Genomic DNA, 24,551 nt, shown 5'->3' on the forward strand with positions numbered 1-24,551 from the left:
AGGGCCCTTTACTCCGACACAAATTTCAATTTAAATTAAAAAGAACGTTTCGCGTTTGAACAATACTCGTTTATTTTAAATTAATTCGACTCAATCCAGAGAGTATCCTTTTAAGAATATCCTATCAAGTATCAAAGGATATCATAAAAAATAAATCGACTCCAAATTCTACTTATAAATTAAATGTACCTATAGAGATATACTTGTATAAGGGTATTTATGGTCAATAGACATCGTTAATGATGATAATGATTCATAATCATTCATACAACAATATTTATGTACACAATTCGCTATGAATGCTTCTCCTACGAGTATATTCCCAACAAAGGATTTGATTTACTTAATGTTATTGCTATTGTATTATGTGATTAAAAGAAATCTTACGTATTATCTTTAACAATCCTAACTTGAGCCATTGGAAGAATTTACAATAACAAAGTAATGTTACATTTTTATTTAACAGTATACCTTACTATAATTTCAACAACACAACTTCAAATTATTATATTTCCCTAAAAATAGTACCTACCGCGGATTAGAAAAAACAATATCAAAAATTAAAATTATTTCGAATTGCAAAATTAGAAAGAAAGTACATACTTTTGTGAATAAATAAATGTGGGAAACGGAACGTTTAGAGTGAAAAGGATGAATGTATGGGGAAGAAAGGGAGGAAGAGATATGGTTAAGATGGCGATCGGGCATTAGAATTGTGAACATTTTACGTGTGCTAATTTATTAAATTTTGTTATTTTTCAAAAAAAAGATCTGTGGTGTCGTGGGACACCGGACAGGAACGAAGTTCTTTATTATAAAAATATGAATTTTAAGTTATATTCGAGGTATAAAGAAAATAGAACTGGAGGTTTCGCAACAACCCACGGTCATTCGGTAACGTACGAACTTATTGTGGTACACTTCATTCACGGTTGTTTGCATAATGTTTGCATTAGTGTATTGCGCAAACGAACGCTCTGAGATCGTGGTCAATGAATGATAAAAAAATATGTTATTTTTTGTACATTATTACAATTGTGTGCATTACTAACAAAAATCTTACGTTACGGACGTTTTTTCCCAGTTAGGGTAACCCTCCGCATCGTCCCATAAGGAACTTCGTTCCAAAAAAAACCGGTTATTTACTTTGAACTAACACAATATAAAATGTATTTTTGGCTTACCTTTAGGTGAGAATTCTATGCCGGGTCCGAGCCAAAATACGCCCTGCCTATTCACTATCTCGTGCATGACAATAGCAAAGGAGTAAACGTCGCCTTTCTGTGTGCCCTCCGGGGGCGGCTCCGGCATTCTCAGTAGTTCCGGGGCGGTCCAGAGGAGACCTTCAACAAACAAGAAACATATCAGATTAAGCCCTTGAGATTCGCTGGGATCACAACGAAAACTAAATACCTTGTAGGGGTCAGATTGTATTGAGACAGTTACGATGCTTAAATGTTGCCCTTTGACTAACTTTGTATCAGATGAGGTGGGACAACTAGAGATAGCTTCTAAGGTAACTTAAAGAGATGGGATCTTAATATCACATATATAATACAAAACATTTTATTTCACTTAGGTTTTCCAAAATAAAGACAATGGACAGAAAAAGTAAGCGAGAAAATATAGAGAATATATATATCATTATATATAACTATATAGATATAGAAATATAGATATAGAGAATATAGATATAATTATATATAGTTGTATATGTATATTATAGCAGATGATTTATAAAATTAGAGGGGTTGGCGTAATCTAAGGACATAATTACATACCTACATACATGTATAAATAACACACACATACGCAATATATAATAAATAACCTACATTCGTGTGGAACTTTATTCAAAGCAAACAGAAAGTAAAAACTCATATCCACATACCTAACAGAGACAGTTTTACTAAGTAAACATATTGTATAGATGAGTAATTAAGTAATAAACGGGAATAGATGAGTTACTAAGTAAACGAGATTATAAAGAGAACAAACAATGATTATTTGCTTTATTTCTCATCAACTATCTTTACCCTAACAGATTTAGATTGTCCAATGAATGTTGCCATTGAAATGCCCAATAAAAAACCACATTTTTTTCATTGAAAATCCCAAAAACACAATTAAATATTTAGAATTGACTACTTTTACTAACAATTGCTTAAAATCTTTAGCAACGGATGCATGTAACAGATTATAGTCAGCAGAGCTGGTTGAAAATACTCCATAATTAAAGTTTTAATTATGTAATAATTTGGGATCAAGGTTATACGATCTTATAAGACAGTATAGTATACTACTATATACTACTCATAAGAGAGTATATTATAGTTTTAGCAACGGCTTAATAATTTAAATAAATAAAAAAAATACAAAAGTGGGCAGGAACGATCGACACAGAATATTAAATCTAAGACAAGTGAACGCTGCGCGCGCTTCCAGCAAAAGTGATCCGAGGTGGCGTGATGTCCCCGCTGGTCGGTCGGTTGCCCCTCCAGATGACGAGTTGCCCCTCCAGATGACGTCACGAGTCCACGTCAGTGCTCGTCGTCAATGGCTCCGCCCATCGACTTTGACTTAAGAGGGAGTCGCCTCTAATACGGCCTCTCCTGACTGGTGGACGTCCACGTTCACCTCGATGTCATGACCGTCTTCAATCTCTGACGATGCAGGACTCACTGTGTGCACAGCGTTGCTATCGGGGTGTTCTATGATATCGTCATAGAAATAGATTGTTTGCATTACAATCATGATTTTGGTACCATGAACCATTAGTAAAAGTTAGTAGTTTTTGTGAGCATTTTACATCACATTTCAGTGCGTTCATGTATGGCTCTTGTTGAGTTACGTTAGATGTACTGACGACACGGCACTGTTACCATATCGGGTGTATAATATACTGTGAGAGTAAAGTCTGGTTGACATGGCCAAGTTAACATGTCAAGCTAATACACTCGTAACGTGAACTGCGTTACCACGTCACACCTTTACGTGAACTTTGTTACCACGTCATAACATATACGTGAACTATGTTACCACGGTACAACATCTACGTGAACTATGTTACCACGTAAATCTCTGCGTGAACTATGTTACCACGTTACAACATCTACGTGAACTATGTTACCACGTAAATCTCTGCGTGAACTATGTTACCACGTAAATCTCTGCGTGAACTATGTTACCACGTTACAACATCTACGTGAACTATGTTACCACGTAAATCTCTGCGTGAACTATGTTACCACGTTACAACATCTACGTGAACTATGTTACCACGTAAATCTCTGCGTGAACTATGTTACCACGTTACAACATCTACGTGAACTATGTTACCACGTAAATCTCTGGAAGCATGCAGTCAACCCCAAGAATGTTTGACATTACGCGTCACTGGTGACTCAACTAGTGCCTGAACCCTACGAGGACTCGGCCTAACCTGACCTCCACCAAAAATTAAATCAACTCGTGAATCTGTAGACTAGCGTTCGCGAGTCAACCAGAGGGCCCATTATGCCCCGTATCATTATTAAAGTTCCGAGTTTGTCAGTCAGACCTCTGACCATCTTAATACAGAGCAACGATCTCCTGGCGCACTCGACGTATGAGGCAAAGCAATCTGATGCTAATTGCATAGCATTATAAAGAATATTGGCATACTCTAACTTTCGCGGACACAACGGCTTAAAGTCTTTTACGAAGTTACCCCACGTCCGGTCACTAGACAATCACACGTGTAACCAAGTACGCTCATCACTCTTAAGACAGCCCAAAACTCGTGACAAATACTCAGTGCCTTCCCAGTTAAGGATCTAGTCCATTCTACTTCCTTACACAATGTGTCTATGTATTGCACGGCAGGGTAAAACTTAGAAATAAAGTAACCATGAGCTAGATCTGAATTTACGAATCTAATGGATTCGGTTAACTTCCGTGCTGATGTGGTAGTTGCCTTTTTATTGTCACAACGCGTGGTGGAACTATTTTACATCTATTCTCAAACGCGGGTACAATCGACACGGCGATGGAGCAACACGGCGTCCCGTTTGCATGATCACCGACCTGGACAGTCGGACTGTTGTCTAATTGACGTATTGATGGAGTGTGCCGACTAGTAACATTTTGAACCCTTCGAATGTTATTTCCACCCATCGAAACTGAGCATTCAGTCTCGAGCATGTTCTATCGCGTCAATAAAAATAGACCGTAAGGTCGGTTGTGATAAAGTCGTTGAGCTAGTTACTTGGTGATTTATTACATTTCATAAGAGGGTATCCGACAAAAAAAATCTACTTCGCACCAAGAATCGATATCATTAACGGGGGTCAAAATTAGAAATATAAAAATGGTTCGACCTTACTTTGGACAGTGCACTTAATGCTCCGATGATCCTGTCTGTAGCGTCGTACGCGCGGGACTCTGACGGCGGCGGTGATGTGATTCCCAACGCCACCACGGGTCCGGCGCCACCACCGTCCGCGGTCGAGGGACGTGCGTCTTCTATCTGCGACCCTAGCGGGCTCGACTCACGCGCAACGTTCACATTTGAGTTTTAAGCAATTAAACGCACCAATATTATTCTCCAATATTGGTCTCGAACATTCGGCGAATGCGAGCGTCCTCCTACCCTGCTTCCAGTTACACGTATATCGGTCATTACGTTGTTAATTTAATGCAAATTTTAAAAATAAACTGTACGCCAGGATAACCCAAAAGCGGATAGGGCACAAGCCCTATCCCACTTCTGATTTTAGCAACGGCTTAATAATTTAAATAAATAAAAAAAATACAAAAGTGGGCAGGAACGATCGACACAGAATATTAAATCTAAGACAAGTGAACGCTGCGCGCGCTTCCAGCAAAAGTGATCCGAGGTGGCGTGATGTCCCCGCTGGTCGGTCGGTTGCCCCTCCAGATGACGAGTTGCCCCTCCAGATGACGTCACGAGTCCACGTCAGTGCTCGTCGTCAATGGCTCCGCCCATCGACTTTGACTTAAGAGGGAGTCGCCTCTAATAATAGTATAAGTACAGTGACTCATTACTCGATACACGAAAAAACACACAGCCACGCAGCTGTGTGCAACCTACTGTTACTATGGTATATTATTACGCATCCACAGTAACAGTTTCTTGTCAATCACCTTCACCTGCCCGAAGTTCTTCCTGCAACTACCCCTTAGTTTTACCAATGGAAATCTTAATCATTCTACATACGTAGATACCATCATACCAATTTCTGTAGCATAGCACAAGTGAGTTACAGCCGAATATCCATTCAACAAAAGTAGAAATATAGTAAAACATATTTCACGGTGAAATAGAAATAAATAGCTATTTCGTATTATTACAGTACTAAGCGTAGGTATTCGTTATCTTACAAATCACGAAGTAAATATCTTTTCAGGTCTTTGACTAGAACCTAGTTTTTTGTATCGAAGGATAAATTATTTATACTTTCAAAGTTAATTACGTGGAGGAAAAAAAAACGCTTTGTGGCAGCCTGTTCTAATCAGATTGTTAATTGAGTTTGTGCTCCGTGAAAATTTTCTTGAATTTTCCTAGCCACGTAGGTATTTTAGTGCCTGCAGCTTAATAGGTAAAACGCTTTAGGTTTTTATCTCATCTTAAAGGAAGTTACACAAAGCCCCAGAATACTCCTATCAAACTATGTGACTGTAGCGGTATTAAAATCCCGCACGCCATTACCAATTTTTCTAATGAAATACGTACGACACGAATTCCATTATGAAAAATAACATCAGGTCTCATAGACCAACAAAATATAAATTTACATATTTATTGGTGTTATGTTAGATACCACAATCCCAATTTTTCAAAATCTCTATTTTTTCTCTGTTTTACCAATGCAATCACAACAGAGACTCCTCTTTCAAGAAGATATTCAATTATTTGATTACTATAGTGAGGTCAACGGTTTTACACGTCATTTGGGGTGAATTTGGAAACTAGTTTCCGGAGTCCAGATTTAAGCATATTAAGGTTGAAATCTCAATTGTATTTTTAAATGTGCTTGAGGGATAATAAGCGGATTTTGGTACCGCCCTGAGCTCACAATATTATATCCCATAATTCCAGTAGTAATCAATTCCAATAATAGCATAAAACCATTTCATGCCAGCAACAAAAAAAGTTTCCTCGATTTTATTCTTAGGCACGTTTCGTCCAACCTCAAACGATAAATCAAACATTTCAATTAACGCGAATCGTCCAAAAATAAAATTCAATATCAAACTGTTTACTTACGAGTCCAATAACTGTGAGCACTGGAGTCCTTTTCCGAAGTTCTTAAGGCGTGTATTCCGAAGTCGGTTATTTTTAATACAAATCTCGAATCAACGACACAATTGCTCGACTTGAGTGCTCCATGCGATTTTATGTCGGAATTGTGTAAGTAATGCATGCCCTGTTAAGTGGAAATGCCTATTATGAATTAATACGAGATACACAAAAGGTAATTAGAAATAAATTTGCAACAATATTTAGCAGCGATTGGGGGAGGGTCATTGGAGCACTACGAGAGCGACTTATATCAAATAATGGGATCACAATAATGATCAAAATGAACATAATTACAGTCAGCGTCAGGACATCTACATTATTGTCTCCGGGATACAAGTGTGCTATTCTGGTCAAAATGTGCTTACATTAGTCTGCACTGGTGTTAAGAAGATATTGAAGTCCATAAATCTTACAAATCAAAAGCCGCTATAAGGCTTGGAGCCCAAGCATGGCATTTGCATTTTAACCATCTATAGCACCCTCAAAACCGAATCCTACATAGTTCTAATGGTGCAACAGTCATTATACAATAAATTTTGGACTTGACCACTTGCCTCAAAACGGTATTCATATTATGGGTTTCGTCGCATCACAATATCGAGTCGTCTATCTATCTACAGAATAACTTGCATTTTCAAAGACATAGCCATACAAATTAATACAAAACCTTTCATTTGCTAATGAAGGTGTTTTCCTTCGCGCAAGTAGTTCGTTTGTCAAATATTTTAAATGTTTAATAAAATATCTCACCTTTACTATATCGTGCATCAAGCTGACTTTGAACATCCAATCTAGTTTGATAGATTCATTCTCAAGGATATCCTGCAAAGATCCTTTCGGACAGTATTCGGTCAACAAGCAGCAGTGCGGCGGGTCAACGCAGGCCCCATAGAACCTCGCCAAATGGTCGTGCTCGAGATCTTTCATTTTCTTCAGCTCCAGCAGCAACGGCCTGGTGAGGTCTATTCGCTGTTTGTCCACTAGTTTAATTGCGACTCTGCAGCCCTTGTAGAATCCACATGGAGTGTATACTTGGCGATCTCCCGCTAATGATGTCGCTTCGTCGGAGAACGTCGTCTAAGTGAATTAAAAACGTTCCTCAAAATTCTTGAAGTCATCAAGAAATTATGTAATACTTAATAGAACTAAGAGAATTTTGCATATGAGAGTATTCGTGATAGCCTAGATTAAAGTACGCCGAAGAATATTTTCCAAGCAATACGGTATCGAAGGAAACCTCTCTTAAAAATCTAAATATTCTCAGAATCGTATCTTTATGAAAATACATAGAAACCGCTCAGAACGACAATTGTGAACGAATAAAAGATAATTGTAATGAAAAAAAGAGAAGCGAAACAATTGTTATTATAGTCATCCGAAGGGCAAAAGGTATTGTCGTTTTGGTCGCGTTGCACGTTTTAGTCGATGATAAAGAAAATTTCATTGTTGGGCTCTGACAGAATACCCCGTAGCAGCAGTAATTGGGGTCATGACGTCCGCGCTAATCCCGTATTCACAGTCGAGTTCGGAACTATTTTATTTTTATTGGACTGACAGGCACACAGCTCATCTGTTCTTAAAAATAGGTACCAGAGAACGAAACAGTCCACAGAACGTGAATTTTGCTTCACGGGCTTCCGACACATTTGTATGTGAGGTGTAGACATCATTTGCATAGTTTGTCACACCTTTCAAACCACAACAGACGACTACTCCACGGCAGGAATAGATAAAGTAGTATATCTACCCGTGTGAGCTTACAACTTGCCTACCATCAGTAGAGTTTTATTAATCAGAAGATACCAGTGTAGCTTTGCCTATGTAGAATTTCTCACCTTTATATTTTTTCTATTCTATAAGATAGTTTCCTCTTAATTTAAATACTAAGGAGAAGGTGTGGTGAGTTCGTTCAAGTTGATACCACAGTCTGAAATTTCTACAGCGAAGTATGGAAACGTAATTTGAATAGTTGTTACTTCAGTACTATACTGGAGATTCCATTTCGGATCTTTCCACTATAACCCAGGTTTGTTTTGGTGTTTGTTTTTCCAAGAGAATGTATTGATTTAGCGTTTGCATTCTATTATAATTTAATAGATAATATTAAATTAGATAATATTACATTATAATAGAATAGAAGATTAAATAGATAATATTAAATTATAATAGAATTAGATGAATCCGCGTCTAATCAGATAAATTTGACGCGGATTCATCCTGGTGCAAACACTTTTACCATTTTTTAACTAAAGTGCTTACCAGGTATTTAGTGATTAGTGGAAGATAATATGTATAATCATATTGTAAAACCCGCCTGGTATGAGTTTGGTTGATGCTATTCAACATTTTCCGTAATTATGTATCAAAAGATTTTCATTAGAATAGCTATGGGTAATACGCGAAAAATGTCTAAAAAATTCATAGCACGTTTTTATTTTTTTATTACTTAGATGTGACTCAATAGCATTTGACTCAATAGCCCAAGATCTATCGGGTGATACGTAATATTAGGTAATGCCCAAAAACACAGTGAAGATTGATAATGTTTATTTATAGTAGACACAATAAAACCCATTCTTTAAGAATTCAAATATCTCTATAAATAATCGATTCAGCTTTCAATTTGGATTTAAATGGAATTCTTATTTCTAAATTTCCAATTAAATTGAACGAATAAATCTTTGTCTTGAGATCAACACTTTCTCGTGTCGGTTTCTTGACCTATTTCTTTCTTCAAATCGCTCGGTCGTTTTGCGTAACTATGTGTGAAGTTCTTACCAACACTCTGTGCGACAAATTTTGTGACAAAGATCACGTGTCGGATTATCGATTCTTGAGTTACTGATTTATTTGCTGGGGAAATTTTGCGGACCTGCCTTTTTTTTTTTTTTTTTTATTGCTTAGATGGGTGGACGAGCTCACAGCCCACCTGGTGTTAAGTGGTTACTGGAGCCCATAGACATCCACAACGTAAATGCGCCACCCACCTTGAGATACAAGTTCTAAGGTCTCAAGTATAGTTACAACGGCTGCCCCACCCTTCAAACCGAAACGCATTACTGCTTCACGGCAGAAATAGGCAGGGTGGTGGTACCTACCCGCGCGGACTCACAAGAGGTCCTACCACCAGTATAAAATCTGCCTTCTGCCTTAGATAATGTAAGTAGAGTAAATGTACTATATTCTTTCTTACTAACGAAACTGAACTGGGGGTTTAAGCTAGGGCTCATAAATATTTGAGCACGAATATTGTGTAGATGTGAAATTAAGGTCGCAAATATGTTGTAATGTCGCTATCCTATGTTATTTCGGCCGTATATGGCTACTTAGCTGTAGAAATAGATAGGTGATACCGCCTGTATAGACTCACAATGTAGGGTGATTACGTAATGTACGATTTTGCGGGATGATTCTTAGCACGGATAAACTCCCGGATATAGTTCACGTAATGTATGTATATGAATTTTATTATGAAGTTCAGATCATGTTTTTTTTTTAATCCTTAGATGGGTGGACGAGCTAACATCCCACCTGGGATTAAGTGCTTACTGGGGCCCATAGACATTTACGACGTAAATGCGCCACCCATTTTGAGATATAAGGTCTAAGATCTCAGTATAGTTACAACCGCTGCCCCACCCTTTAAACCGAAACTCATTACTGCTTCACGGTACCTACCCGTACGGACTCACAAGAGGTCCTACTACCAGTAATTACGCAAATTATAATTTTGCGGGTAATTTAGGACTAAGGAATAATAACTTAAGTTATTGAAGCGCCTAGCTCTCCCTTTCTTCAGATTATAATTTCAGTTTGTGTTCTCAACAAAGTACTTTAGTCAGAATAGTTTGACTTCGGTCTGAAGGGTGGGGCAGCCGTTGTAACTATACTGAGACCTTAGAACTTATCTCTCAAGGTGGGTGGCGCTTTTACGTTGCAGATGTCTATGGGCTCCAGTAACCACTTAATATCAGGTGGGCTGTGAGCTCGTCCACCCATCTAAGCAATAAAAAAAAAAAAAAAAAAGACTGGCAACAACATTGATTTGCTTCTGAACTGTTTTTTGCTGCTTAGATGGCTAAGCCAGTAGATAATCTACCTGGTGTTAAATAGAGCTCGTCCACCCATCTAAGCAATAAAAAAACGTCTTATCACCAGTAAAGGATGATAGCATGTGCGTTGTGGATGTCTATGAGCTCCGATAACCACTTAAAGCTCACAACCCAGCTGAGCTCGTTCACTCATCGATGGAATAATGAAAAAATATTTAATCAACAAAAAAATATTATTCTCATGATAACTTACTCCAGTGCTGTAGCGTCTGGTTATTGAATGCAGACTGCCTCTGAGTCGGCCGCCAGGCTGCAGGACATCACTCCAGCTAACCCTCCAGGTCATCATCGCGATTTCCGCCTCAAGTTTATAATGCCTAAGAGAAAAATAAACATTTTATAGGCACACGGTCTTTCAGAAGCTATTGAGAGAGGTGGAAATATATCCCAACGTCTATCTTTATGACTGAAATAAAAACTTATATATAGTTAGCCTTGTATGTAATGGGGTCGATGTTTTTAGTGCCCTCGTTAAAATTATTCTAATTACGGTTTGTTTGATTCCTTGGGATTATCAGATATTGGCTGGGGTTTTGTATTTTCATGTTTTATTAATAAAATATCTTTGGTGGTACTGTTTATATGTAAATTTGCCCGGTGGATTTATTAAGTTTAAAAAATAGAAGGCATATATTTTAGAGGTAAATTTAAAATTATTGAACCTATTTCATTGTTCTTAAAAATCAAATTAACTACATCATCAAGTAACTAATTCAAGTGTATAATAGAATAGCCACATGTGTTCTATTAGGAACTAGACTTTTTTTTTTTTAGATTTTGATGTACGTAGTTAAAGATGACCTGACCGCCTCATCTCTAGTCATCACTATTCGAATATCGCCGCCTACCTTGAGACATGAGGTCAAATCATTAATAGCAGGTTTTTTAATTCTATAGTCCGGTAAATAAGTCAACGGCCTGAACTTAAATGGTTACCGGATTCCGCAAGAATAACAGTGTACATATCGCCAAGTCTAACTCTGAATTGTATAGTATTGCACTTATTCCACCATTTAGATCATCATATGTGATTGCTTAGCGGCAGTTTTTTTTTTTTTTTAATTCTTAGATGGATGGACGAGCTCACAGCCCACCTGGTGTTAAGTGGTTACTGGAGCCCATAGACATCTACAACGTAAATGCGCCATCCTTCTCGAGATATAAGTTCTAAGATCTCAGTATAGTTACAACGGCTACCCCACCCTTCGAAACGCATTACTGCTTCACGGCGGAAATAGGCGGGGTGGTGGTACCTACCCGTGCGGACTCCCAAGAGGTCCTACCACCAGTGATTACGCAAGTTATAATTTTGCGGGTTTGATTTTTATTACACGATGTTATTCCTTCACCGTGAAAGTCAATCGTGAACATTTGTTAAGTACGTATTTCATTAGAAAAATTGGTACCCGCCTGCGGGATTCGAACACCGGCGCATCGCTACATACGAATGCACTGGACGTCTTATCCTTAAGGCCACAACGACTTCATACTAGTAGGGATTGTGGTAGCTCACCCGTGAGAGCCTACAGTACACTCAACCACTAATAATAACGCTAATTATATATTGTATTCCGTTAAATCAATTATTATTTTTATTGCTTATATATGGAGATGATCTCTCGGTCCACCAAACGTCAAATAGTCACCGGAACTCATAGACGTCAACAATGTAAACGCTGCCACCTATCATGGGACGTGAGTTCTAAGGTCTCAGTTTTTACAGTACATCACCTGCCACGCCTTTCAAACCGAAACGCTTTACTGCTTCACGGTAGAAATAGGCAGGGTGGTGGTAGCTACCCGTGCGGATTCACAAGACGTCCTACCACCAGTAAAAATAATACAGCTTCTAATTTATAACGTCTCACATAAACTCGGAATACGCCTAACGAACATAATATAACTGACGGGTTCAATTAGATCCCCTACATAATACAGAAGGTTAGAAGAGAAAAGAAATGAAATGAGAATTCGCCTAAGTCGACTTAGGCGAACATTTTTCCGATTGTTGCTATTGTATAGCACAATTAATAAAACAGGGTTTTAATGTTAACATTACAAGGATATTTCGATGATAGATTTTGATAGCAATAGACTGATTTTCGTTGCGAAAGGTTGTTTTTTTTTGATAGAATATTCGAGAACAATCGATGTTCGGGGTGCAGTATGTTATCAGTAGTTATAAATATTTTATGAACAGATATGACTAGAAGGGTTATTTTGATAATATCCTGAAAAGCACCCAACGTATTTTTACAATAAAATATTTTTTTCTTACACTATTTTTAATTCAAATTTATTAAAATTCATTTTCTATTTTTTAGTTGGATTTTCTATAAAAGCGTATTTTTTAAAGTATTATTTATTTTTAATTTTCGAGTTGAATTTCAATTTTTAAAATTTTTTTTTATGTTGTATTGTCATCGGTCCTTAATAAGTATACCAAATTTCGAGTTAATCCCACGTTTTAAACTGGGTCAAAATCATGTTCAAAGATTCCGTTACATACTAACACATACATACGTTTGAAGCTAATAAAACCGTATTAAAAACAGGGTTTTAATGTTAAGATTACAAGGATATTTCGATGATAGATGTTAATACGAATAGACTCATTTTCGTTGCGAAAGGTTGTCTTTTTTTTTCATTACAATGATAGAATATTCGAGAATAATCGAAGTTCGGGCCTTCTTTTAATATTGTTCCAATGAACAAGGTTACGTTCCAGCTAAGTACAAAGCAGTGGTGCTCGCAGACACCGTTATGTGAATTCCTCCGTCGACCTTGAGATGTGAGGTCGAAAATTCGATTCCAGTGAAGTCAAGTCTTTCCCGTCTCTAATACCGGTCACTCACATTCGCAAGAATACGCAAACCCGCAAGTGTAGGACGAAATTTGCAAATGATTATGCAAAGTTTTCGCTGCATTCGTGGTTTTCCAAGCTGTGTCGGTTTTTTAACAGACATCAAAGTGCGCGAACGGCGATCCTTCGGGTAGTCTCCCACACATTCGTGTGTCCAGTTGCGCCCAGGACTGCGAAGACAACGGACGTCTCGCTATTTTCATAGATCGTGACGTCTACTGTGTAGCGTATCTTCATCAAAAGAAATCCCATAAAAACAGCATGGCTGTTAATGATGTCTGGGAAAGAATTTGAAACTCTTTTTCTCTTTAATGTTCTATTGACGAATTAAAAAGGAGGAGAAATTCGTGAGACATTCGTAAACAAGTGTAGGAGGAAGCGCAAACGGGTTCGCAAATTGAGTACCGAACCCATTTGCACAGCCGCTAAGTTTGCGAATGAATGTCTGACGGCCCTTCACATGCGCGCAAACATCCGTACAATGTACGAATATTTGCGCGCATGTGAGTGGCCGGCATAAGACTGGATCGTATTTACGTTTTAATCAAATTCGAAATCGAACGTTACAGCTAATTTAGTATGAGATTCGAAAAATGAATGATTTAACAATTTAAAGTCCCAAGAGGTGAATAAAATTTAATATTTCGAAATCAAATATGATTAGTGTTTTGCGGCATCTAAACCGGTTTTAGCGGTAATTTATTTTGCTGTTTAATCTATTGAAGTAAAATAAACAGAGGTCAGAATAGAAGTCGTCGTGGCCTAAAGGATAAGACGTCCGGTGCATTCGGATCTAGCGATGCACCGATGTTCGAATCCCGCAGGCGGGTACCAATTTTTCTAATGAAATACGTACTTAACAAATGTTCACGATTGACTTCCACGGTGAAGGAATAACATCGTGTAATAAAAATCAAACCTGCAAAATTATAATTTGCGTAATTACTGGTGGTAGGACCTCTTGTGAGTCCGCACGGGTAGGTACCACCGCCCTGCCTATTTCTGCCGTGAAGCAGTAATGCGTTTCGGTTTGAAGGGTGGGGCAGCCGTTGTAACTATACTGAACTTATATCTCAAGGTGGGTGGCGCATTTACGTTGTAGATGTCTATGGGCTCCAGTAACTACTTAATATCTGGGCTGGGCTGTGAGCTCGTCCACCCAACTAAGCAATAAAAAAAAATAAAAAAAATTATAGGTTGGAGTCGGAGTTTGGATAGAAAAAAAAAAACGTCTGTGTCGATTCGATAATTAAAATTAAATATTCATTACCGTTTCGATACCAAATTGGTGAGATTATTTATTTTGGTAGAAAAAGTTACTTCGAAGTGAATATCGGAACAGATTGATTGATATTTCTGTTTTTAACCCAAAGTGGCTTTAAACGACAAGGCGCTCTATGGAGTCATTTCCTCGTCGGGAGACATCTCCAAAAAATGATAGTATGCGTCCATGCACGAGCGCCGAAAGACGCTGCTTAATGCCGAGTTCTTGAAGAATGGAGGAATACCAAGCATTCGTCTCCAGCACCACATGGAAGACCGCGTGGAAGGGTGGGTGCCTATGCGATGGACCGACCAGATCAAGTCGGCAGTTGGCGGCTGTTTGCATGAGTGTAACCGGGAGGAGTGGCGATTACTTGTGAGGTGCATAGCATCTGCCCACAGCAATAATGCTGGATGACGACCACGACCGCTCTGACAAGAGTGATACGACATACGAACCCAAAGTGGATTATTCGTAAAACGGTAAAACTATCCTTAGACTAAACTGAATAGGATACGAATAACTTTAGCGATTACCGAAGCCCAGAATAATCATAATTTTCAAACCGTCACCTTGAGATATGAGATTTTATTCTCAATTGTACAGATGTACAGCCGCTTCGTCCTTTAGATCACAACACATCAGTGTTTTGCGGTAGAAATAGATATTGGGTCGATACTGACCCGTGCGGTATCACAGAACACCCTAACACTACCAATTACGCTAATTATAATATTTTGCGAATTTCATTTCTGATTCTTAATAGTGGAAGCGATACAAAAACGAGTTTTAAGTATATATATTGAGTATTTACTTATCATTAAATTCGGTTGACAAAAAAAAAACCTCTTATGTTGTCGCTCCGTGTAACCTCATATCTTTAATTATCTTTGAAAGCGAACAATGCAACAGTGCATCTTAAGCAATACGTACATATCTTATTTCATTTTATTTATTGGGTACCAACATGTTATACATTAGCACAGAATATTACAAGTAATATATACATTGAATTCACACTAAATGCTAACACAATTACAGGTACCGACTGCGTGCATTAGTAAAAAAAGCGGTTCATTGTATAATACTTGAGAAAAAAAAACTATATATAACATGAAAATCTTACATTATTACACATTTACAACCAAATACGCTATTACCTAACTGAAAAAAGCTCATTGAGCAAGGTTGTAGACTTCTCGTCTAAAATGTCTAAAACAGTGCCAGCAAAAACCATCTTCTCTTCTATATATTATTTAGTTATATAAAAATGAATTGCTGTTCGTTAGTCTCGCTAAAACTCGAGAACGGCTGGACCGATTTGGCTAATTTTGGTCTTGAATTATTTGTCGAAGTTCAGAGAATGGTTTAAAAGGTAGATAAATATGAAAATGCTCGAAATAAAAAAAAAATAACAATTTTGTTTTTACTTTGATGTGTCTCCCCCGTCGGACGGATTCCTTATGTTTGTTTTAAGTTCATTTTATACAAAAGTTTAGATCTTTTATTTATCGATTGAGGCACTACAAAGTCTGCCGGGTTAGCTAGTATGTATATAAAGATTATATTCAGATACGGCGATGTGGTAATTAGCTCCCTGATTGTTGGTCCGAGGGTTGTGGCTTAGCACATCGAGCAAAAACTCTTGCAACGAACAAACTTGTTGGCTTCTCGTCTGGGTGCTTAATATATGCGTGTTTGTACACATTGAAATTCATATAAGTATGTATACAGGTTCAAATAGTACAGGCAATCCTAGTTTGAAATCAATTATGGCTGGGTTGGTGACTTATCTGAAGGGAGCCTAATCACTGTCACCAGGCTAGATGGGTGGACGAGCTCACAGCCCACCTTGTGTTAAGTAGTTAATGGAGCCCATAGACATCTAAATATAATCATATACCACCACCCACCTTGAGATATGAGTTCTAAGGTCTCAAGTATAGTTACAACAGCTGCCCCATCCTTCAAACCGTAACGCATTACTGCTTCACGGCAGAAATAGGCGGGGTGGTGGTACCTACTCATGCGGACTCACAAGAGGTCCTACCACCAGTAATTTTTCAAACTATAATTTTGCAGGTTTGATTATTATTACACGATGTTATTCCTTCACCGTGGAAGGTTCTTCTCAGATTTCGTGACATTCGCAGTGAAACTTGAATACGTTTAAACTAATTAAATTAGTCTTACCTGTATATGAAGACTGATAGTATCGCCAAGATCACAACGACGGAACTCAATACAATACTGAGAATCGCGTAAACCGGGAGTGCTGTAACAAAACACATTCATCAGAATTAATCAGTTGCGTCATTACCAAAAGTACTTACATATTCATTATCAATGCAGCAGAAACTGTGCTAATAGGCCAATAAAGAGCGCTTTGACATGTCTCTCTTCAAGCTTAGGGAGAGTACTTAGCGGTAGGCAGGAGGTTGGCTCACCGCCTGGCATTGCTGATGTCCATGGGCGACGGTGACCACTCATCACCAGGTCAGCCGTATGCTCGTCTGCCTACAAGGGCAATAAAATATATATAGAAAAAAGAAAGAATATGACCGTAATAATCTATATATTAATACGTGAAGTAAAAACTTTGTATCCTTTTTTACGAAAATTGCGCGGACGGAGGAGTATGAAATTTTGCACACTTATAGAGAATATAGAGAAGGAGTGCACAATGCTAATATTTTATTTAAATAATGTCTAAAAGATACATTAAATCGATAAATAAAACATTACACACACTACATACCATGTATTTGACGCACACACGCATGCATACTATTTACTGTCAAACTTTTGTTCTTGGCGTCTGTTGTCAAATTGAGAATAGATTAAATATTGTCTGTCTTTGTTAATATTTTTTATAGTGGCGAATTTTGTAGTTATAGAAATATAAAATACAATCATAATAGTGTACAAACTTACAATTCCAATTAATTATAGTCGAATTTCGACTACTGCGTTACCTCTAGTAAGAATAAAAGAGTAAGGTTTATGTGCATATTTATGTGTATTGTTTTAAATTATTGTCTATTATCCTGGAAAAAAATCCAAATATATATACAGCAACATACTTACATACATATTTTAAGTAGATCTAAACCAAAGCACGTTTTCTTAGCACTACTCCGCTAATATCAAACGACCAGCTCTAATATTTCTCATACATTTTCTCGACTATACATTTTATTATCTGCCTCGTCCAGACGTAGGGGTTGGGAGATTCGATAACGCACATTATTCTTAACACGCAATTAACCCAATTTCTCTGGCTCGTAACAAAGGATTTTATATAAATACTAGTGAAACGCGACCACGCTCCACTGTGAAATACTTTTAAACTGTTATACATAGTATGACCGATAACTTTCTTGAAGAATATAATATACGATCACAGATATCACGAACAAATTAGAATCTATATATCTACTTAGTCTGGCCATAAATACTGTTACAAAGGAAAACAAAAAAAAAACTATGGCAAATAACATTTATTACTTTTACAGTGTGTTAGTTTAATACATAAATATAAAACAATTTAAAGTATAAAAAGCTTATTCGAAGTGATCTCCATTGGCTGCAATACAGTCCTTTAAACGTTGAGGCCAGTTAACAATAGAAGCACGTACTCTTTCCATGGGAAAAATTTTCACTGCCAATCGTACGGATTGTTTTAGGGACTCCAAATTATGATGGCGTTTAGAGCAAGCCGTACTCTCTAAAAATGACCATAAATCATAATCCAGCGGATTAAGATCGAGACTAGACGACGGCCAGTCTTCAGCTCTGATGAAGTCCGAAACGTTCGTTTCCAACCAAGACTGCGTAGACCGAGCTTTATGACCTGGGGCCGAGTCTTGCTGGAAGGACCATTCTTGATTATTGAACATGGTGTTGTTAAGGAGCTTTACTACCTTCTCAAGAATGGTATCTTGATACACGTGTGCCGATGTTTTGATACCTTTTTCACAAAAGTATGGCTCAGTCACTCCTTCATATCTAATACCCCACCAAACCATCACTGAAGTCGGATAGTGCCCACTTTGCACTCTGTCGACTAATTGGAAAGCTTCCTTAGAGCTTTCCTTAGAGACTTCGTAGTGCCTTAATCGATCGATAAAAGACCTAAACTTTTGTATAAAATAAACTTAAAACAAACACAAAGAATCCGTCCGATGGGGGACACATCAAAGGAAAAACAAAATTGTTATTTCTATTTAATTCCGAGCATTTTCATTAATTTTTAAACCTTTTTAAACCTTTTAAACCTTCTCTGGACTTCCACAAATAATTCAAGACCAAAATTAGCCAAATCTGTCCACACGTTCTCGAGTTTCAGCGAGACTAACGAACAGCAATTCATTTTTATAGATTGCTCGGAGTGTTAATATAGTAGATGTGAAAACCAGATTGATGTTCTTCTTCTTTTTTTTTCACCTTATCCCACTAGGTGGGGTGGTCACAGCTAATTTTACTCTTCCATGCTCTTCTATCAGCCGTCAGCTCAACACTCATTCCTCTCTCTCTCATATCGTCATTCACACACTCCATCCATGTCTTCTTCGGACGACCTCTTTCCCCTCTCCCTTGCTCTACCATTTCTATACATCTCCTAGTCACATGCAGATGTTGATAACATTAATTTAAACATTGAAATCTTATATCGGCTTATATCGGCAGTCCCTATGAATGACACTATTTTTTCTTTACCTGTGTATGTATAGATCAGATATTCGGAAATAATAATAATCAAATATAATATAAAATAATAAAAAACGTAGGATTAAGCCAAGAAAGTAGTTTTAATCATGTTTACGACTTGGTAATACCGAAGAAAATACTAGATTGGATTAGTTTCTCATCTGAGTGAATGGTAAATAAGTTTGCATGTCTACGCCAGTTTGCCTGTTTCTAGTGTGAAGAATCATCAGTTGCGGTTTCAAAGATGCGATGCGTGTTATTCTAGAAACTTCAACTTCAGGCCTTAATGTGTCTTACTGGTGGTATGACCTCTTGTGAGTCCGCACGGGTAGGTACCACCACCCTGCCTATTTCTGCCGTGAAGCAGTAATGCGTTTCGGTTTGAAGAGTGGGGCAGCCGTTGTAACTATACTTGAGACCTTGGAACTTATGTCTCAAGGTGGATGGCGCATTTACGTTATAGATGTCTATGGGCTCCAGTAACCACTTAACACCAGGTGGGCTGTGAGCTCGTCCACTCATCTAAGCAATAAAAAAAACCTGTAGGTTATAAAGTCGCTTAATTTCAGCTGAGCCGTCGACTCATCAGCATAACTACAGTAAAAATTCTTTTTCCAGTTTTTTTGGTGAAAAATTTTTAACACTATATTACTGACGAATATTAAAATTTAATTAGATTCAGCTATATTCTGGATTTCAAGCTATCAATCAATTCGTTTTGAAACTAATTTTGCAAGCCGTATAGTGAATGTCCCAATCATATTTTAGCGTTTTATTATCATAATAAAACATATTGATTTTAAAATACACCATATTTGACACAACGAATTTGAAATTATTTTCGGGTTTTTAAATTAAATAAATATACACGTGGGCGCAACAACAGAATGAATCGAATATCAATTCCGCCAATTAATATCTGACATTCACAACAATAATTCACATTTCTAGCTTGTTTTCAAGGAATTCTCACCCACGCACCTGAGTGTAGTAAAATTCAGCTAAGTTTAGGCTTTCTTACAGCGTGTTAGAGACTAAAATACTTTTCTAAAAAATAAAAACTGATTTTTTTTTTTACATGGCACTGTGGATTACTAACACTAATAAACAGTCAATTTTAGAGTTATCATGTATGTTTTTAATCGTTAGTAAATTATTCTGTTCTTTTGATCACATGACAATATATTATGATCCAAACAGTATCGGATATATTCATTAAAATAAATAGGACAGTATGTTTGCTGGGCACAAATCGACTCATAGTTTAAGAATTAGAGACTAACACAAGGAACTCTTTATCTGACTAAAATGGGACGTTTTCCATTGCTTCTAAATTACAAATTGAACTCAAGTGAAAAAGCTCACAAGCTTTCGGTCCCGCTATCAAGAGACCGAAGCCCTACGATCCAATAAAGATTCTCCTATGTCATCCACTTAAAACGGTTACTCGATAGTCTTTTGGCTTTACGTGAAAGCACGTATCGAAATAAAAATAGATTATAGGTAGGAGGGTAAATCGCACGAAATTAATCTGATCTTCACAAATTTTAATAAGCAAATTTTTGTACATTACCTCATGTACATTACGCATTGTACTTTTGTACATTGTTTAACTAAGCTTGGTAGAAAGAGACCAGAGAGATCCCTCAATAGATTCCAAGTATTGGTAACAGGATGTCGGCGGCACATTATGAGCACTAAATAATTTTTACTGGTGGTAGGACCTCTTGTGAGTCCGCACAGGTAGGTACCACCACCCTGCCTATTTCTGCTGTGAAGTAGTAATGCGTTTCGGTTTGAAGGGTGGGGTAGCCGTTGTAACTATACTGAGACCTTAGACCTGATATCTCAAGGTGGGAGGCGCATTTACGTCGTAGATGTCTATGGGCTCCAGTAACCACTTAACACCAGGTGGGCTGTGAGCTCGTCCACCTATATAAGCAATAAAAAATAAAAATTCCGCTTCAACCCCTATCTATTTTGGGTCCGGGAGAATTCACCAGATCATCTCCAACAGACACAACAGAAATATGTTATTTTTAAGCTCCCGACCGACACTACTTAATATGCAATCATACGAGATCCGCCGAGATTAATTGGTTTGAACCAAACGACCCAGTTTCATCTGACTCCGAAATAGTAAGGCAGGATGCTATCTATACTAAGTATTTTGTTTCAACAATTCGCTCTGCCGGAAACCATACTATTAATCTTCCGCGGCAAGACCGACAATCCGAAAGCGTTCTTGTTCCGAAGCCGAGCTGAAGGTTAAAATGGTGCCACATTACCGGATTATTAAGAGTCTATCAATAGTTACTCTTTCGCAAGAGTAATTAGAGTGCTAGTGTATCTTCTTTCAGGATTGCTTAAAAAGATGAGAAGCTTAGTGGCATCGATGTGGCCACGCTTAAAATGGTGCAACATTACTGGGTTGTCAGGAGTTTATCAATAGTTACTCTTTCGCAAGAGTAATTAGAGTGCTAGTGTATCTTCTTTCAGGATTGCTTAAAAAGATGAGAAGCTTAGTGGCATCGATGTGGCCACGCTTAAAATGGTGCAATATTACCGGATTGTCAGGAGTTTATCAATAATTACTCTTTCGCAAGAGAAATCAGGTCGCTAGTTTTTTTTTGCCTTGCTATCTTGTCTCTAAAATAGGTCTTTAAAATTACCTTTTTGCTTCTGTTTCTCTTGTTATGTTACTTGTATTTGAACAGAAACCTAGTATTCTATTTTTTTATTATTATTGCCTAGGTGAGTGGACGTGCTCAGAGCCCACCTGGAGTTAATGGTTTATTGGAGCCCATAGACATCAAAAACGTAAATGCGCGACCAATTTTGAGATATAAGTTCTAAGGTCACAACGGCTAAGGTAAATTTACAACGGCTGCCCCACCCTTCAAACCGAAACGCATCACTGCTTCACGGCAGAAATAGGCGGGGTGGTGGTACCTACCCGTGAGGACTCACAAGAGGTCCTACCACCAGTAAAAAAGTATATCTTCTTTCAGGATTGCTTAAAGAGAAAAGCTTATCAGCATTGGTGTGGCCCGTAACCATTAGGCCATGAAAGCCATGCTATAAGCCTCGTTTGCATCTTTGGGTACAAGTAAAGTTAATTACCTGAAAAGATACCTTGAATGTCAACTTACAGTTATCCGGACAAAGCGAACCATCGAAGCCGCATTCCGGTGTGTCAGGGGGCGGAGTGGTTCGGCCGCCAGCCCAGTAAATAGGTCTATTCTCGGTGAACTGTAGTGTTTTATTTGCGGCCACGTATGTTGCTACCACCTAGGAGATACGGAAAAGATGTTTGAATTAGTTTATACCTTTAGATAATACTTTTATGTATCTATGGTGAAAGATATGGGGCTATGACTTGATCTGTCTAGCATGTCATCAAGTTGGAATCAGCTGCAATCTTCACGGTTATTTTTCTAAATTTTTTTATTGCCCTTTTTTATTGCTTTGATGGGTGGACGAGTTCATAGCCCACCTGGTATTAAGTGCTTACTGGGGCCCATAGACATCTACAACGTAAATGCGCCACCCACCTTGAGATATAAGTTCTAAGGTCTCGATATAGTTATAACGGCAGCTCCGCCCTTCAAACCGAAACGCATTACTGTTTCACGGCAGAAACAGGCAAGGCGGGGCGTGCGGACTCACAAGAGGTCCTACCACCTTCTAGGCAGACGACCATACTGCCCACCTGATGGTGAGTAGTTACCGTCGCCCATGGACTTCAGCAATGCCTCGGACAGAGTCAAGCCGCTGCCTACCGTTAGGTACTTTTAATAGGACATCTTAGTTATATATACATTCACATCTTTGTAAATCAAATTGAAGTTACGCACGACTGACTAGGATCATTAGATCTCGTTTTGAACTTAATGTGTTAAATACAATTTATTTAATAACTATGTAATCAAAATACAAAAAAACGATTAAAATGCAAATACCAATTAATTTTTGTTATAATTACATTTAACAATTGTACGGCTTAAGTCAGTCAAAGTGAAAAAAATAATTTAACCAAAACATTTAAAAAAATTTTAGAACGAAATTCTTTAATTTTCATTTCGTTGCTTAAGTAATTTGAAATATTTAAGGCAATTTATTTAGATTAATTTGAACCAAATTGAAAGAGGACGCTTTGTATCGCCCACGAATATAATTTTGGACTTTAATTGGACTAAATGAGATATTATATGACTTGTTATATCCCATTTACTTATGTACTATGACGCTATTTGCACCGTAGAGCCATTTGAGTACCATTGAGCAAAAAGTCAGCATGCATTTGTATTTCGGAAAAAAGGTGTTCGCAGCTTATAAACAAAGGATTACAAAGGCCACCGTGGTTAAGTATAAGTCTCAGTTCCATTGAAATAATAGTTTTGCCGACTTCCACACTGAAATGCGTCATGGCTTCGCAGTGGATTTAGACTTTAGACATTAGGAATTTTGCAGCACCACTGGTTCCTAAACTTTTTTTTTTATTGCTTAGATGGGTGGACGATCTCATAACCCACCTGGTGTTAAGTGGTTACTGGAGCCCATAGACATCTACAACGTAAATGCGCCACCCACCTTGAGATATAAGTTCTAAGTTCTCAGTATAGTTACAACGGCTGCCCCACCCTTCAAACCGAAACGCATTACTGCTTCACAGCAGAAATAGGCAAGGCCACCAGAGCAATAAGGTTTCGAAAACCGCTTCTATATAAAGTTAATCAACTGAATTAGTTTATATTAACTTCATTATTGACGGTATGGTCTATACCTATTTTCTGGTCTAAGCCCTCATGTGTCGTGCATGCGGCGCAAATAGTTAGGCATTCAGGTTTGAATAATGAGAGCCATATACAATATAGCAAAGACTTTGACCTCTAGTCATGGGCTCTGGTAGCCAGCATGAGCTACACCCATCATACTTACTGGGGTCGTCGTACCTCCTTAGGGGGGCATGGAACGGGCCTCGGGGCGAACCCCACTACCTTGAGGGGGGGGAAGGCAGCATGCACGGCTGCAAATTACATCTATATATACATAAATATAATACGACGGGCTTGTGTGGATGTTGCACGGAGTGATGCCCGTGGAAGATACGACTAACTAGCCCTATACCCTACAACTATTAACTACTATTTACAAAGCCGATGGACAACTGTCAGCATACACCCATCTATGCAATAAAAATATTATTTATTCTCGTTTCGGTTTCGTGAATGGAGCCTTAGCGCCCTGTATAGTCATCTGAAGCTGTTGGGAGACCAATTTAATATAACCGAGCCT

The 24,551-nt window shown here is 38.0% G+C and overlaps 1 protein-coding gene across 2 annotated transcripts in view; it reads right to left on the reverse strand.

Annotated features, from left to right (window-relative positions):
• Nucleotides 1–24,551, reverse strand: part of Gcy (receptor type guanylyl cyclase) — a 162,830-nt gene that overhangs the window by 21,523 nt on the left and 116,756 nt on the right. For both annotated transcript variants that reach the window (XM_028169377.2, XM_028169376.2), the window contains exons 9-14: nt 22,406–22,544; nt 16,737–16,818; nt 10,610–10,733; nt 7,055–7,381; nt 6,269–6,428; nt 1,185–1,343 (exon numbers count right to left, since the gene is read on the reverse strand). In XM_028169377.2, the coding sequence (XP_028025178.2) occupies nt 1,185–1,343; nt 6,269–6,428; nt 7,055–7,381; nt 10,610–10,733; nt 16,737–16,818; nt 22,406–22,544 (991 nt within the window). The remainder of the gene's footprint in view (nt 1–1,184; nt 1,344–6,268; nt 6,429–7,054; nt 7,382–10,609; nt 10,734–16,736; nt 16,819–22,405; nt 22,545–24,551) is intronic.

The sequence above is a fragment of the Bombyx mandarina genome, chromosome 07, assembly GCF_030267445.1.
Source record: "Bombyx mandarina strain Sakado chromosome 07, ASM3026744v2".
NCBI lineage: Eukaryota > Metazoa > Arthropoda > Insecta > Lepidoptera > Bombycidae > Bombyx > Bombyx mandarina.